The sequence below is a fragment of the Enhydra lutris genome, unplaced genomic scaffold (assembly GCF_002288905.1).
Source record: "Enhydra lutris kenyoni isolate GAN:26980312 unplaced genomic scaffold, ASM228890v2 scaffoldscaffold34, whole genome shotgun sequence".
Lineage (NCBI taxonomy): Eukaryota > Metazoa > Chordata > Mammalia > Carnivora > Mustelidae > Enhydra > Enhydra lutris.
Window position 1 is genome coordinate 28975957 of NW_019154118.1, and position 15808 is coordinate 28991764.

The following is a 15808-nucleotide window of genomic DNA, read 5'->3' on the forward strand; positions in this document are numbered from 1 at the left end:
CACGTGATGTGATAAGCAACGGGTGTTTTGGCAGTTTGCTTGTTTTCTTTTTTGTTGTTAGATTTTATTTATTTGACCCAGAGAGAGAAAGAGCGTGTGTGCACAAGTCAGGGCAGCAGCAGGCAGAGGGAGAAGCAGACTCCCTGAGAGCAGGGAACCCAATTCGAGACTCAATCCCAAGACCCTGGGATCATGACCTGAGCTGAAGGCAGACACCAGGCGCCCCAGCACTGAGTGTTACGTACAACTAATGAATCACTAATTAAAAACAAAACATTCTTTTCTTTTCTACTCTAACATAAACCTTCATTCTGTATTTAAAATTATTTATTTGTTGGGGCACCTGGGTGGCTCAGTGGGTTAAAGCCTCTGCCTTCGGCTCAGGTCATGGTCTCAGAGTCCTGGGACCGAGCCCCACGTCAGGCTCTCTGCTCAGCGGGGAGCCTGCTTCCTCCTCTCTCCCTGCCTGCCTCTCTGCCTACTTGTAATCTCTGACTATCAAATAAATAAATAAATAAAATCTTTAAAATTATTTATTTGCACTAGTTCTCTTAGAAAAGCTCGGAGACTATATTCTCTACAACCCCTCCATTTTTTTGTTCAAATAAAACAAGTTTTATTTTCAAGTCACCCAAAAATAAAGTGATTTAAAAATAGGGCTTTTGGGGTGCCCGGGTGGCTCAGTGGGTTAAGCCTATGCCTTTGGTGCAGGTCATGGTCTCAGCGTCCTGGGATGGAGCCCCACATTGGGCTCTCTGCTCAGCAGGGAGCCTGCTTCCCACTCTCTCTCTGCCTGCCTCTCTGCCTACTTGTGATCTCTGTCAAATAAATAAATAAAATCTTTACCAAAAAAACAGGTTATTTCATATGTAAGTACATGAATACTAAGCCAAAGTCACAACTAACACACTACTGTACAGTTTGTAATTGTGCATGCTACCTCATCACAATTAAAAACTAAAACTTGTCTTCCAAGAAGTCCACCTAAGGCCTTGACTGATTCTGTTTTGCCTGTTCCCGCTGGCCCGTAAGGGTTTCCTCCGAGGCCCATCTTCATGGCCTGCGTGAGCGTGAGGTAGCACTTGTCCGTCAGTGGCGTGTAGACCAGCTTGGGAGCATTGCCCTACACAAGGGAAATACAAAGTCTCAGTATTCATGTTTTATGCAACCTTACACACGTGGCGTGGTGGGACTTGTTAAAAAGCTAAAAAGGCAACAAAAAAGTTAAAGCCGTTAACATAGAAATATATCCAAAATACATTTTTAGTAGAAGAGGCTTTTAAAAGCACAAACCGAAATTAAACTTCGTCATTCCGAAGCAGTAGTTACCCCATCCTCAGTTACTACACCAGAAGGTTTTCTGAAAAGTCTCTCAAGTTCTTGATGATGGTACAGAGACATGCTACTAAGGCAAAGAAATCCAAAACTGCATTATATAATAATCAATCTGCCTTGTATTTAAAAATTCATGTAAATTAATTCCCTGAATCTTAGTTTTGAAAATCTTAGAAGTTTTGAAAACTTCCTTATGAAATTAATAATATCAACACATCAAATAATTCCCAAAATTTCTAAGTTTTAGGGAAAACAGATTCCAATTTCAGTTGCAGTTTATAGAGTTTTTCCTTAATTTAGGTAGACAGATTTGGGTCTCAAAACACATCTCCTTTTGAAAGCGTCCGCTGGCAACGGTGCAGACGTACACTTATTCACGTAGCTGTGTGACACGTCTGATGACTGAGTCGTTGTGACGGGACAAGGCAGAGGATGCGGGTGGGTTTTCTGAAGACACGTTCCATGAGGCAGGTTATTTGTGTGAGGATTCTCTCATCGCACCAACTGGGAGCATTCTCTGAAAACACGCAAAAGCGTATTTTGGCGTGGTGGCGACGGCACCGAGTTTGGCTGTGTGTGTGTGTGTGTGTGAGTGAGAGAGAGAGGGGGGGGGGGGGGGGAAGCGGCGCGGGCCAGACCACTCCCGTCAACACTGCCAGACTCCGTTCGTTCTCCCTGGACTAACGAGCTCCATTTCTGAGTAACTGTTACTCTAAGAAAAGGCACATTCACAGAATTCGGTACAATATGGCCATTACTTTAACTTTTCTGTAAACATTTCTCTGCTGTAACACCTTCTGTGTTATGATGAAACGGAAAACACAGTCCCACACACAAAAATTCTTAAAAGTTATGACTAAAATAAAAAATAATTGTCACAGCAGATTTAGGATAAATAATTTCAGCTGAAAAAATAAAACACTTTGCCACCAGCCATACCTGATACTCGTACGTGTACTGAAGTTCGGAATCCACCATTTGCACGTAACACGTGTGGTCGCTTTTCATATAAAATCGGACTTGTTTTCTCCAGGCCCAGTCTTCAGTTGTATGAACGTGAGCTTGGTTTAACTGCTTTACCACGTCAATATTATGAATAATATCCAGAATCAGTGCTTTAAGTTTAAGCTCCAGAACGCCAGATTCTGTAGGCAAATTAAAGTATTTGGAGAAAAAGTCAGCCTGTGAGAGCGTATTTATTACACACATACACAGATTTTTTAATGAATTCGAGTGGTAATCTCATGACACTTGGAACGATCCTGGCCTGTAAATCACACGCGCCAAACCGCGGTCAGATTCACCGGGAAGAAGCGGGCAGGTCGCCCGCGCGGACGAGGGCCGCGAACCTGTGGGGCGCGGACGCGGACGCGGCTCCGGCCTGAGGGAGCGAGCGCGCCGCCGCCGGCGCCCCTCAGCCGCAGCTCGAAGCCCACGCAGCGCCCCCACCGCCGCGCAGGCGTCAGGAGGCACAGACGGTCCGCAAACTGGGCGCGATCTGAAGGCGCCGAGCCCCCGCGCCCACGGCTCCTTTCTCTCCGTCTGTCTGGGGTCCCCACGGCCGCCAGGAGCGCGGGCCCGCGCGGCCGGAGCGAGCGCAGGGGGGGCCGGGAGCTCGGGCTCGAGAAGCAGAACCGAACCGCAGCGGCAGAGCCCGAGCAGCGCCGGGGCCGAGGGAGGGAGGCTTCCTGGGCCATCCGGGGCCTTCCGGAGCCTTCCGGGACCTTCCGGGACCACAGGACGGAGGCCGCGGCTCCTCCCTCGGCGTCCCGCCCGCCGCCAGCGCACGCGGCCCGGCCCGCGGCGCGAGGAGAGGGCGGTACAGGGGAGCAGAGAGGAGCCGCGAACACCGCACGCGCCCGGCGGAGCAGGGAGAAGGGCCTGAGAGGCCCAGCGCGATCCCCGGGCTCCCCTCCCGCCGCGCGGACCGCCTTCCCGCCGGCGATCCCCCGCCTCGGCGGCACCGCGGACGCGCCGCGGACACTGCTCGACTCGGAAGCGCGGCGGCGGCGGCTCCCGGCGGTCAAGGCCAAGAGGCTGCGGGGCTCGACCCCGCCGCCGCTCCCGCCGCAGAGTGGAGCCGGCAGGGGCGTCCTGGCCACAGGGGCCCGGCGGGCGCGCAGGGCCGGAGCCCGACGAGGTCATCTGCGCCAGAAGCCCGCGACGGGCCAGAGCATTGAAACACGACCCGGACGATCGTCGCACGGTGCCCACAGCGCCCGGGGTCCCGCACGGCCCACGCGGAGAACCGCGACGAGACTCCAGGAGAGCGACCGCGCGGACGGCGGGACGGAGGGCGCGGACGGCGGGACGGAGGGCACAGCCGGCGCCTCGGCTCCGCGGGACGCTCGCGCCCAGAGCAGGGCGAGCGCGGGACGACGGCAGGGCGGCGGCGGTGCGCGGGGCCGGTGCGCGGAGCCGGTGCGCGGAGCCGGCCGCTCGCCCCGCGTCCCTTGGCTGCTCCTGCCGGCGTGCAGGGGAGGGACGAGGCCGCGGCCACAGGAGGAGGACGACGGCCCCGTCTGGGGAAGGTCCCTACGTCCGTTTCAAGTAATCAAGGACCGACTCTAGGTACAACGTAAAAGCACGTCTGTTCTAACCCCAAACTGCACCCCCGGAACCCGGCCGGTTGACAGCGCCAGTGACAAACACAGCACTCCACCGAGCGCGAGGTCAGACGGCCCCCGAGCGGCAGACAGCGGGCCGGTTCTCATACCGGTGTTCCCCGGATCCTCACCACCTGTGTCCACGCTAGTGTAGTGCTCGAGCTTCGCCACCAGCTGACTTTCAATCTGATGGAGACTGTGGTCCTTGATGGCATTTTCCACGTCTTCAGTGAATTTAATCTGCTCTGCCAAACACAGTATCTAAGGACCAAAGAGAAAAGTTATTTTTAAAAGGTAAATTTACTCAGAAAATTTCATGGACTTAAGGAAAGACACCCTCCTCTGGATCTCCAGTCCTGTTCCGGGTCTCTAACTGAACATTCCTGGCGCCTCACACAGTCCGGAGGAGTCCCTTCACGGCAAAGCTCGCTAACAATTCACTGCCAACAACTCTCGTACTCGCCTTTCTGGTCCTAGAACCCACCAGGCTCCCAGGCCCCTGTCACCAAAGAGACTTTCTACTTTCCTCTCCCGACTCTCCTGTTTATGAACAGCTTCTTTTTTTTTCCTTTTTTGATAAAAATTGTTTATTTAAACTTCATTTTTTCAGTGTTCCAAGATTCATTGTTTATGCAGCACACCCAGTGCTCCATGCAATCTGGGCCCTCCTGAGTACCCACCGCCAAGCTCACCCCTGAACAGCTTCTTTTCAAGGATGCAAAGGTACCAATGCATTCCAAACTCATCTCAGGACACTCCAGAAGTCTAAAATCCCAAAATTCCAAGTTCATCTTAAATTAAGTTCTGTCTTCATCTTTGAGTCTAATACCCATAAAGAGAAACTAGCTATAGATCAAGGAGATATCCTTATACTTAAATAAAACATGAAGTGTTAACACTGCTTGAAAGGCTTTCTGTAACGGAACCAACCTAGCATGGCTACTGATAAAGCCCTTACACGTTCAAACACTAGCCTTCGAAAGCTTATGCTGCAGTAGTTCGAGAGTTCTTAGAGGAATGCAGAAAACCAACATCCTCCTTTAAACTAAAGACGTGGTCCATCATCACATAAAGCCACCAACGCTACAAAGCAGATACTTTTCAGCGCCCACGTGAACGCCCTCAGACGCCTCTCCTTCCCAGCTCCGCCATCTGTGCACACGTTTATAACTTTACAGGCAGGCGAAGCTGCCGTCTTGTTCTAACTTAACATACTGCATTAATCTACTATCAGAAATATTACATAAATATCTTCGTTTAAGTAGCATTAAATACCATTCTTTAAAGGAAGAGTAACTCTTTCCAGGGCAAAGTTATCTCCCCTTATTTGTGGGACAAACTCACCAGGTTCTTCCGTCAGGTGTGTGAGACAGCATTTAAGCAGACCAAATCCGCTTTTGGAGAAAAGACCTTTGCTCTTTAACCTTCATACAAAAATGTTCACTTGCCACCTCCAAACTAATACTCCTATCTGTGGACTTCCTCACAGGCAACAGGACTGAACTTCTGCATTATAAATGCACATGGATAATCTCTGTTTAACCATCTGCTCAACAATTTCTGCAAGAGGCTAGCAGAAATGGTAGTCAAAATACCGCCCTGGCTAATTCTCAAGTCACACTGTGCACCATTACAGTATCCGGGCAATAATACTGCATTTTAATAACCTAAAATGCAGCAGTCATTAACAGTGTTTTGCAAACATTTTACAATTTAACCTTCCAAAGAAACGGGCAATGCACGTATCATCATGCCCTCCGCACTGTGTCTGCAGGAGTCCCTCTGAGAAAGTGACAAAGCAGGATTGGACCGAGGTCTGGCCAAGTCCCTGCACTTAGCACGCGGTCTCCTTCCCAGGTCAGAACGTTCCTTGTACCTTAGGTCAGGTCCTTACAAAAAACACCTCTAGAATCCTGACCTAGCGGCCTTAACTCCTACCAGACACTCACACAGTCAGGCTATCCAACTCCTGCACATAAACGCTCTTGAGGGAAGTTTTTCTTAGCATTAACTGCTAAGACACTAGAATTTTTTGTTTTGGTTGACAACAAACTATCCCTATTTTCAGCAGTTCAGATTTTACGGGACCATGAACTGCTGACTTGTTTTGTGGTCCCCGTTTTCAGCCAGGTGTGTGGGAGCCCCGAGGTCAGCTGCGGGCTGGGACCCAGCAGTCCCCTCCTGCACCCGCCCCTCCGGTGCATCTCCTGACACCGTTGTCATTTCCCCAATCAATCGCTTTGCAATCCTTCCTTCTGGAAATTTTTAATATTTTGCCTTTTATTCCAAGTTTACTTAAATCCTACCCAGAAGTTGATAGGAGTAGAGAACATTTCCAGAAGTAATAAAGCAGTTTACCTGTGACTTTGCAATGGTATTATTGTTCACTGATGATTAATTTTCTCTAAGAGCTTAACAAGAACTGTAAGACATACTTTAGTTCGTCTTGACGTGCTAGAAGATGCAAATGATAGGAATAATACAATGGCTAAGATCTAAAATATTCAAGTTTTCCATCTAACTTCTCCAGCTTTAAAAGAACCAACATAAAACCTGTTCCTGTATCATCTGGAAAGCATATAACCTTAAGCACTGGGTAGATTTTCCTGTGAGAAATCAGCGAACATCTCCAACGCTGGCCTTCCGCGGTTCCTGAGAGCTGACGCCCCTCATGGCCTTTACCAGCAGCAAAAGTCTCAGCCCCAGTGAAACAAATCCTGAGCAAGGCAGGACTTCACGCCAGCCTCAGGACCACACGAAATGACACCGGGGTAAGACTCCCGACCACGCTCTGTAACCACAGCCGTGGGCTGGGGTCTCAGGTGTGAGCTCCTATGAACACGGAGCTGCGGGAAGTCCACGACCCCACAAGCAGAGCAGCTCTTGGCTTCCCACCAACACCCCAGTCCAGCACCAGGGCTCTATCCAGACACGCACGGACACCCCGCTAACCTCCCGCCAGCACCGACCTCCTGGATGAATCCACGGGTGAGGGGGGCCCAGGGGACGGGCCTCAGTGCATCAGTGAGGCACTAACCATCAGGCCCCGGGGCGCCCATGCACTACTGACCCCCCTCGCTGGCCTGAGGGCCTCGGATCTCAGCGCCTTCTGCCTGAGAGCATCTCGCTGTCAGCAAACCAGCGGAGCCAGAGGAAACGGCACGGCCAGGCGGTCCTATCACCGTGTACAGGTACGGGGACAAGAATCAGAAGTTACGCAACCTGTCAGTATCAGCTGCTAGAGAAAGGAAGAACAAAGATGCTGCCGTCTGACCCCCTGGCCTCTACGTTGGGGATCTTCCCACGAAACCCGCCTGCCTACGTTGCAGACAGGAGCCCCCTTACCTGAGAAGGGAACGCGGACGGGTCAATTGAGCCCTGACAACTTCGTCCCGCAGTAACACATTCTATCAACAACTGCTTCAGAGTCTGCTTCATTTCGAAGGCTAAATCATTTAACCAGGTCTGAAAATAAAATTGAGAATAATACACACAAGGGGCACCTGAGTGGCTCAGTCAGTCAAGCACCCAACTCCTGTTTTGGCCCAGGTTGTGACCTCACGGTGGTGAGATTCTCTCCCTCTGCCCCTCCTGCCCGCTCACATGCTCGGTTGCTCGCTCTCTCTCTCTCTCAAAATAAATAAATAAGGGAAACTCCTCAAAAAATAATAATATACACCAGTCATAAAACAAATATACACTCTATTGACTGACCCTATTAATTTATTTCAAGAGGCAGGATTTAATTTCTTATTGACTTTCAAACTCCCAAAATGTGTTACATGACATATAATAATTTATTATTAAAGAAATTAAATAACTTGAGGAAAACCATCTTTTCACCTCTTGGGATGATGGCTAAGTATGAAAACTCCCAAATGTATAGTTAGCTATCACCGTCATCATCTCTGCAAATGACTGTAACACGAGCAGACTGACCCCTTCATTCCAATGTTGCAAGAAATCAAACTAGACAGCGGAAAGTCACAGTGACTGGCTCAGCCTGCGGGCTCATGCCCCTTGGTGAGCACACACTCAGAAGCTGCAGCAGAAGAAAGGATTGCTTTTCTATGGTGAGCTCTGTTATTTGGGGAGCTAAGCCACTTCCTTAAAACTAATTTTCTTTCAGGGTGAAAATAATACATTTTTCACTTGAAGGTAGATAAAATAATAAAGTCAAGTGAAGTTAACCTAACAATAATAACTGATAACAACAGCAATGAATACTTATTAACCGTATATTTGCAATATAAGACTGTATATTTGCAATAAAATATAAGTGCCAAACCTACAATGCTAAATAGCTCTTCGTCATTACTTAGACTCCACGCTCTGGACTTCTCCATCTTTAGAGCCCTTTCCGGTACACGAACAGCACAAACGTCCAATGCCACAGCATCTCAGGCTCAGGGTCTCCATGCCAGGCGGCAGACGTCGCTCTGCTGACCGCGGCCAAGCCTGCAGACTTCCAGCACCCTCTGCCGGCAAAGCCACCTGGGGCCCACTGCCGGAACCGATGCCCTTCCTCTCTCTCTTCGTCTACTCCCAGGAAAACCCCAAGAAAGGCAAACGACCACAACAAAACAACAAAACTCTTCACCAAACACAAACACGGGAGCTACTAACAAACCCGTGCTTTCAATCACCTGACTGATGTCATCAGCATCCAATCAAATGTTGAGGCCTCCTCAGGAACAGAAAGTTTGCTAAACTCTATAGACATGAGTGTGGTAAGGCCCAGGCCCCAGCCACTAGCTGGGAGAGAACTCTGGTCCGTGACAATTACCACGCACTGGGCTCGACCTCCTGCAGTCTGGTTTGCTGTGTACCTGCCTTAGGTACACATCAAAGGATGGTTCAGTGCCAGGGCCGCAGGGCCGACTGAGCAGTGGTAGTCCTGTAAATGCGTTAGTTGCACACTTACTTACTCACCCAAATCATCTCATATAAAATCATCTTGTCCAGCCATCACGCCACACAACACATTTTGGGAGCACGGGAGTGAGTAACAAATCATAATCCACCTCCTGAAATAAATCATCTTCAAGTGCCCAGTGCGTATTCACGCTGCAGACGCGACGTACTGTACGTAAAGCCACACGCCTCATCTAATTGTCAACAATCTTTGCAACAGACAGGAAGCTGGGTAGTAAGATGGGTATTTTACAGATAAGAAAGCTGTGATTCTAAGTCACGAGCTAGTAAGTTGAGGAGCAAAGATTAATAACCTGTCTTTTCAACTCCAAAGCAAAGATTCTTTTCATAGTTACATACTGCCCTCCAAAAACTAAAAAAATCTATATTTTTTTCAATATCAAATCATTCCGAACCTAACAAATCATCTTTTTAAGATACGAGATGAGTTTCCTAAAAGGCCTAAGTTTTACCTAACAAATCGACTAAATTATTTTTTTTAAAAGATTTTATTAATTTGACAGACAGAGATCACAAGTAGGCAGAGAGGCAGGCAGAGAGAGAGGGGGAAGCAGGCTCCCCGCTGAGCAGAGAGCCCGATGCGGGGCTCGATCCCAGAACCCTGAGATCAAGTCCTGAGCCGAAGGCAGAGGCTTAACCCACTGAGCCACCCAGGCACCCCTAGACTAAATTATTTTTGGTACAAAGTTCATACAGTTAATTCTTTTCATTTTCATACTCGAAGAATTACTTACCTCTACATTATTTGAGAGAAGAACTTTGTTTTTAAAAGGCACGACCTCTCCGTCTAAAGACTTCATTGCAGTGATATGCTTGGATTCCTCATCAAAGCACACACTGTTAATACCTAGAATACAGAAGACCAATGGAAATGTGAAAGGGTGAAATACATAACTATTAAACAAAGTACGTCACTCCCACAGTATATGTGTACCTCATAGTATGTATCATAATGTACTAGAATTATGTTAATTCTCCAACATAACACAACAGTTTCTCCTCATCAAAAATGGAAAGAGCCCACAGGCCCCCAATAGGCGGATGACTAGGCCGGCGCACCCCCCCAGCAGCATTGAGCTCGGCAACAAAAAGGAGTGAAGTGTAGCCGCGGGCATCTCAAAGACATAATGACGAGCAAAGAAAAAGGCCAGACGCAAAGGAGCGCCTAAGAACACACACCGATGATTCCGCTACCACAACAGGAGACGGAAGAGAAGAAGAAAGGGGGAGGGCAAACAGGACTTCCCTTCCCCCAGATGTGTACTTTATTTTATGGTGTACAAAAATACTTCAATATATTGATGTGTAGACACCCAATTTGGATCTTCACAAAAACCCTATAAGTTATTATCTCCAATGGGAAGGAGGAAACCAAGCTTCGAGCGGTAATGTGTAACTGGCTAACCCAGGCCGGAGGCCGAGTGAACACAAGCCTGCTGATTGCAAGGGCTCTGGCCGCCGCCTCCCGCAGCCCAGGTCACGGCTGCGGACACGGCGCCCCGGAGCTCCGCACACACGGGTGCGGAAACGTGAGGGCTCTGCAGGCCGGACGGCGTCCGTGTCGGCTGCTCGGGTGTGCCCTGCACCAAGAGCAGCGCTACACAATCACGGGCACGGCTGTGGTCCAGCAAGACCATCCCGCAGGAAGTCGGGCAGGGAGCCAGAGCAGGCCCGGGCGCCCACTGCACACTTATCCTGTCAGTATAGGTGATGGAAATGTTTGACTGAATTTGAAAAACATGGCTACTCTCCAACAAATGGAAAGTTCTGAAAAAATACTCATCTTGATTTTTACCACAGGCGGATTGCACAGGTCCTGGCCCGCGGACAGCGGCTAAGCTAGAGGGACGCTCGGCCCCATCAGCACACTGGACACCAGGTGGCCTCGCCTCGGCCCACAGCCCGATGGCACTCTGCACCCAGACGACCCCTGACGCCACTCCTCCGCCCCTGACCTCCCCACTCACAATGATGCCACTGGGGTGCACCCACTCTGCAGTGAAGGAGCGTGCCCTCCCCTCCCCGCCGCCCCTCCCCGCCGCCCGCCCAGCCTCCTTCTGGCAAACACCAGCACGTTCTGCAGACTGCACCACCCATGCCACCTTGCAGGCGCCCCAGGACACTGCCCACCGCCCCACAGCTCAGCCGTGCCGGTTGCAGGGGGTGCCCTAGGGCTGTCCACGCAGCAGGCTGCCTTTCCAGCAAACCATGAATGCTTCGAGTGTGGGACACGCATTCTATGCGACAGTTTACCTCCGAGCCTAGCACTGTGCCTGGCAGAGCCTGGAACGCAGTAAGTACGTGCTAGAGATGTGCCAATCTTACCAGCGAACAGCTTTCTGAGGTGAGACTGAATCACCAATGGGCTAGTCGACTGGCCCAGCACCTCCAGCAGGTCATCATCGCCGAGGAAGTAAAACCTGGGGAACACTGAGCGCTTCTCCTAACACAAACACAGACGAGAATAAGAGCCCTATCTTTTCAATGAGTCGTACAACAAAGGACTTCATAATTTATTATAGAAGTCTAATTTAAAAAACATGCCTCCAAAAACTCGTTTAATGATTTCTGACATCGCTGAAGCTGATCAAGTATCGTCAGCAGACAATTTCTGATTCCCGCCTGAGTCGTTAACGTCGTAACCCTACTGTCTTTCTTGATGTCAGCCATTATTGATCTGCAGAGAAAAAACAGTTATTTTTACCTTTATTTGAGCAGTTTTTGGCTGGAAGAGAAATACTGAGACATTTATTTTTTGCCTGCATAGAACAAACTAGAGCTAACGCTATCATAACAGCAAAACATCACTACACTTCAAAGAAATCATGCTAAAAATTAAGAATAGCCCTTTACTGTTTTTAAGTACTTAGTTTTTTCTACTTTAAGTGGGCTCTACACCCAATGTAGGGCTTAAACTCATGACCCCGAGATCTAGAGTCCTACGTTGCACCAACCAAGTGAGCCACATGGCCCCCCCTTTACCATTTTCAACCTACCATGTTGCAAATTCTCCAATTTCATTCATTCGCCAAATATTAAACCGTATCTCATAGAGATAATGGTCCAGTGACAGAGAAAAATAGTAAATATTTTTTAAAAATATTTAAATAAAATGATGACAAATGCTAAGAAGGAAAAGGACAAAGTACCTTTAAAACAGCTAATGGGATACCCTGCCCTCCGGCTTGAGAAAGTCAGTGAGGCTGGGCTCCGCAGGCTGAGTCAGAGAAAACGTCCCTGAGCAGGGGCGGGGGTGGGGGGGCGTCTCTGAAGCAAACAGAGAGCGGCGTAGGAGAAGCTGCAGAAGGGGACACGGAGCAGACCAGGCTTCACCCTCAGAGCGGCGGGAAAGCAAAGCAGCCACAAGCCCGGCCTCGGCCCAGACCACTCTGGCCGCTGTGCGTCCTGGGAAGACAAGCGTGAGCCCCAGGCCGGGCGGCGGCGTGAGCGAGTGACAAGTATACCTCCGAGTAGAGGCAAGAAAGGACAGACAGAAGAGACAGACTCAAAAAGAGCAAGTAGGTCAGAGTCCACGAATCTGGTAGCTTAATGGAGCTGGAGGTGCCTGGGGAGGTCCAACACCCGCCAGGCTGCTGCTGTGAGCAGCGAGCCAGGTGGCACCAGCCGCGGAGACAGGGATGGGAAAGAGCACAGATTTGCACGAGGCACGGATGGGGACTGTGGCTTTGACGCGCCGGGTATGTTTCGTCTATCTGGAGCTCGGAAGAGAAAGATAGGGCTCCATGAAGCCACAGAGGGGCTGCGGCGGGCAGGAGAGAACAGGGGTGCCCGGGAGCACCCACAGAGCACGCAGAGGGAAGCAGTGGGGGCGCCCACAACTCCACGCAGAGAGAGGCCTGAGTGCGGGAGCCCGAGGAGACCCTGACAGACGAGCAGAACATGGGAAGACGGTCTCCCCGAAGCCACAGGAGGAGACTTCCAGCCGGAGGTGCTCGCCTCTCTAAATACTGTCAGAGAGGAAGGAAAATGAGGCGTGCACAACGCCCATCGTATTCCAGCAGGAACGGAATGGATGACCTCAGTCACCACAGTACTGATGGAGAGAGGTCAGCGCTACCACCGGTACCCTGACACTCCAGGGACAGTGTTGTCACTACCAGGCCGTGCGGGAGGGACGGCGATCAAGAAGTAGAAACAGCTCCTTCGAGGGATCCAGTGGAGGAAGAGGCGGAAGTCACCGACAACGCTCATAACGTAAAGGCACTCACATCGTTAAGCACCTGGTGACATGGGAGAAAACAATGCCGCATGAGTCGAGCTCCTACACGGCGTTACCCTTACCTGAAGTCCTCATCGACTCTGTTGAAGCGCATCTGCTCTTTGGGCAATGCTCCACGGCCGAAGATGGGTTCCAGATACACCCACTTCCTCTGAATGTGGTTTAAATTCTGTAGGTATTCATCCAATTCTGCCAGTTTTCTCTCCCAAATTGACACTTTATCTTCAAATCCTTTATAATAAGGAGAATCCTTTAAGGACTGAAGAAGGCACCTGTTATCTCCAACTTGATTTACTATGTCTTTCCAGTCTTTAATTAGCTTGATAGTTCGACTTTGGCTGTCTTCATAATCAATCAAGGTAAACACTGCTCCAACTCCCCAGAGATCAAGTTCACGTAAAGCTTCTCTGATTGTAACTTCACCTTGTGCCCGACTATTTAAGTCCTAATTAACACAAAATATCCATATTTATTATTTCAACATTAATTACCATACACATAATCATAAAAAATTTCATAAGAAGCTATATTTTTATTTGGTTTTTCTCAATAAAGCATAATAATAATAATAAATGAATATATTTTACATGCAATCCAAGAGACTCACTAATGTATCAAGAGAGATCAGACACTAAGTATCCAGGTTCACATGGTCAAAGTATACACAAGGTTCTGCTATAGGCTTCTTACTTTAAAAAGAGAAAAAATTCAAGGATTCTTGAAAAGTCTGGCTTTGGGCACCTGGGTGGCTCAGTAGGGTATGTGTCCAACTCCTGATTTTGGCTCAGGTCATGATTTCAGTGTCATGAGATCGAGTCCCAAATTGGGATCTGTGCTGCGCATGGGGTCTGTTTAAAATTCTCTCTCCCCCTCTCCCTCTGCCCCTTGCTACCACCCCCTCTCAAAAAAAACAAAACCAACCAAAAAAAAGAAAAAAAACACACAGTAAACCTTTCTAACATATTTAAAATTTTGCAGACTTCAGAAATCTTACATTAATTTAAAGTTCTGATACACCTCAAGTGATTAATTACCACCTTCTATAGAAGTCATGCTTTATAACCTCACAATTATTTAATAGGCTCCAAGATTATGAGCAAACACAAAGGTACATAAATTAAGGAGAAAATATGACAATTCCATAGCAAGAGTACTTTTATTTGGGGGACGCCTGGGAAGCTCAGTTGCGTAAGCATCTGACTTGTGGTTTCAGTTCGGGTCAAGATCTCAGGGTCGTGACATGGAGCCCCATGTGGTGCACCAGTCTCCATGCTCAGCGGGCGGTCTGCCTGGGATTCTCTCCGTCTGTCCCCCACCCCACTCCAGTGTGTTCACGCACCCTCTTTCTCTCTCTCTTGCTCTCAAATAAATAAATAAAATCTTTAAAAGAGAGTGAGTTCTTTTATTTTTACACTGAATGGGCAGAATGCAACACAGAAAGTCTGCAACTAATGTTAGAATTGAGAATAGTGCACGTTTTATTTTCACCTCAGACTTTTTCTAAACCTGATTAGCAAATTGGTTCTTGGTTTTATTCTCTGGAGCTTAACATCTCTTTGCTTCCATTAACAATATATCCCATGATTTTAAATGTATTTTAAGTAAAATGATTTGTATTTGTTTGCTTTTTGATTAAAGCTGACTCCCTTCTTAAACTAAGCCATTTCTTTTCATATTTTTTCTCTCTCTGAAGAAAGAGGTTTATAATGCTTCTACACTCCCTCACAGATTCAGACGCATTACTAAAGAAAGAAGAATGGAATAAGGGAACACAGTCACCATAGTAAGAGAAAATAAATTTAACTTGCTATTTAAATAAAATACAAAGCAAAACCAAATAATATCGAAAGTAATATTTTTGAGATATTTATAAAAGTGAATCCTACTTTAAGGTCTGAAGCTTTGGCAACAATCATATCAGCTACTCTGAGGAGATCACCAAACAGTAACTTCTCCAGGCTCGTCCCCCGAGGAAGACCAAGTAGACGAAAAAGGTCAAGCCAATGATCTGGAGAAAGATGCTCCCCTCTCACATATTTCAAAATAGGTATTACAGTCTGTGAAAAAAAATATATACACACATGAACATATATTATCTAAATGCAAATTGTTATTTCCTTTTACGATTAGCTACAAAATTTTTAATTACTGTTATCCCATTTAATAATCTTGAAATCAAATTCTCAAACAGAATTGTACAAAATGTTTTATTAAACCCTGCTGTGGATACATGTAACTATCCCTTTGTAGCTTGATATGTTTTAAAACATGACCTAAAATGTTGCTATTTTTATTATTTAGGATATGACCTATATCCTAAATATGCTAAATGACCCATATCCTAAATTGTACTAGAAGGTATCGACACTCTAATTTATAACTTGAAGCATAAATTTCTTAGTTAAAACTTTTCAAAAGTGTAGGTGAAACATCAGTAATGTCTGTGGTCTACTCTATACTTGCTACTTTCTTCATGTGATGGAATCAGGAAAACCAGAAGCTGGAACCCCCGCTCTTTCGGTGGCACGGTGACCTGATGGTGACCCTAGACAGCGGCAGGAGCACCAGGGCCTTACTCTGTATCTGTCGACTTCCGACTGCAGCTTCACTGTCATGGCAGAATGTTCTTCCACTTTCCGTAACCTGTCGTGCCAAGTCATCAGGAATTCCTCCAACAGATATGTCTTCGTCC

The 15808-nt window shown here is 48.0% G+C and overlaps 1 protein-coding gene across 1 annotated transcript in view; it reads right to left on the reverse strand.

Moving 5' to 3' along the window:
• The window catches only part of LOC111153786 (dynein cytoplasmic 2 heavy chain 1), a 309334-nt gene that overhangs the window by 259308 nt on the left and 34218 nt on the right, over positions 1-15808 (reverse strand). The window contains 10 exon segments of the mRNA XM_022513025.1: positions 941-1123; positions 2275-2480; positions 4052-4202; positions 7287-7406; positions 9611-9723; positions 11202-11319; positions 11421-11553; positions 13179-13561; positions 15003-15173; positions 15693-15807. Of these exon segments, the coding sequence (XP_022368733.1) occupies positions 941-1123; positions 2275-2480; positions 4052-4202; positions 7287-7406; positions 9611-9723; positions 11202-11319; positions 11421-11553; positions 13179-13561; positions 15003-15173; positions 15693-15807 (1693 nt within the window).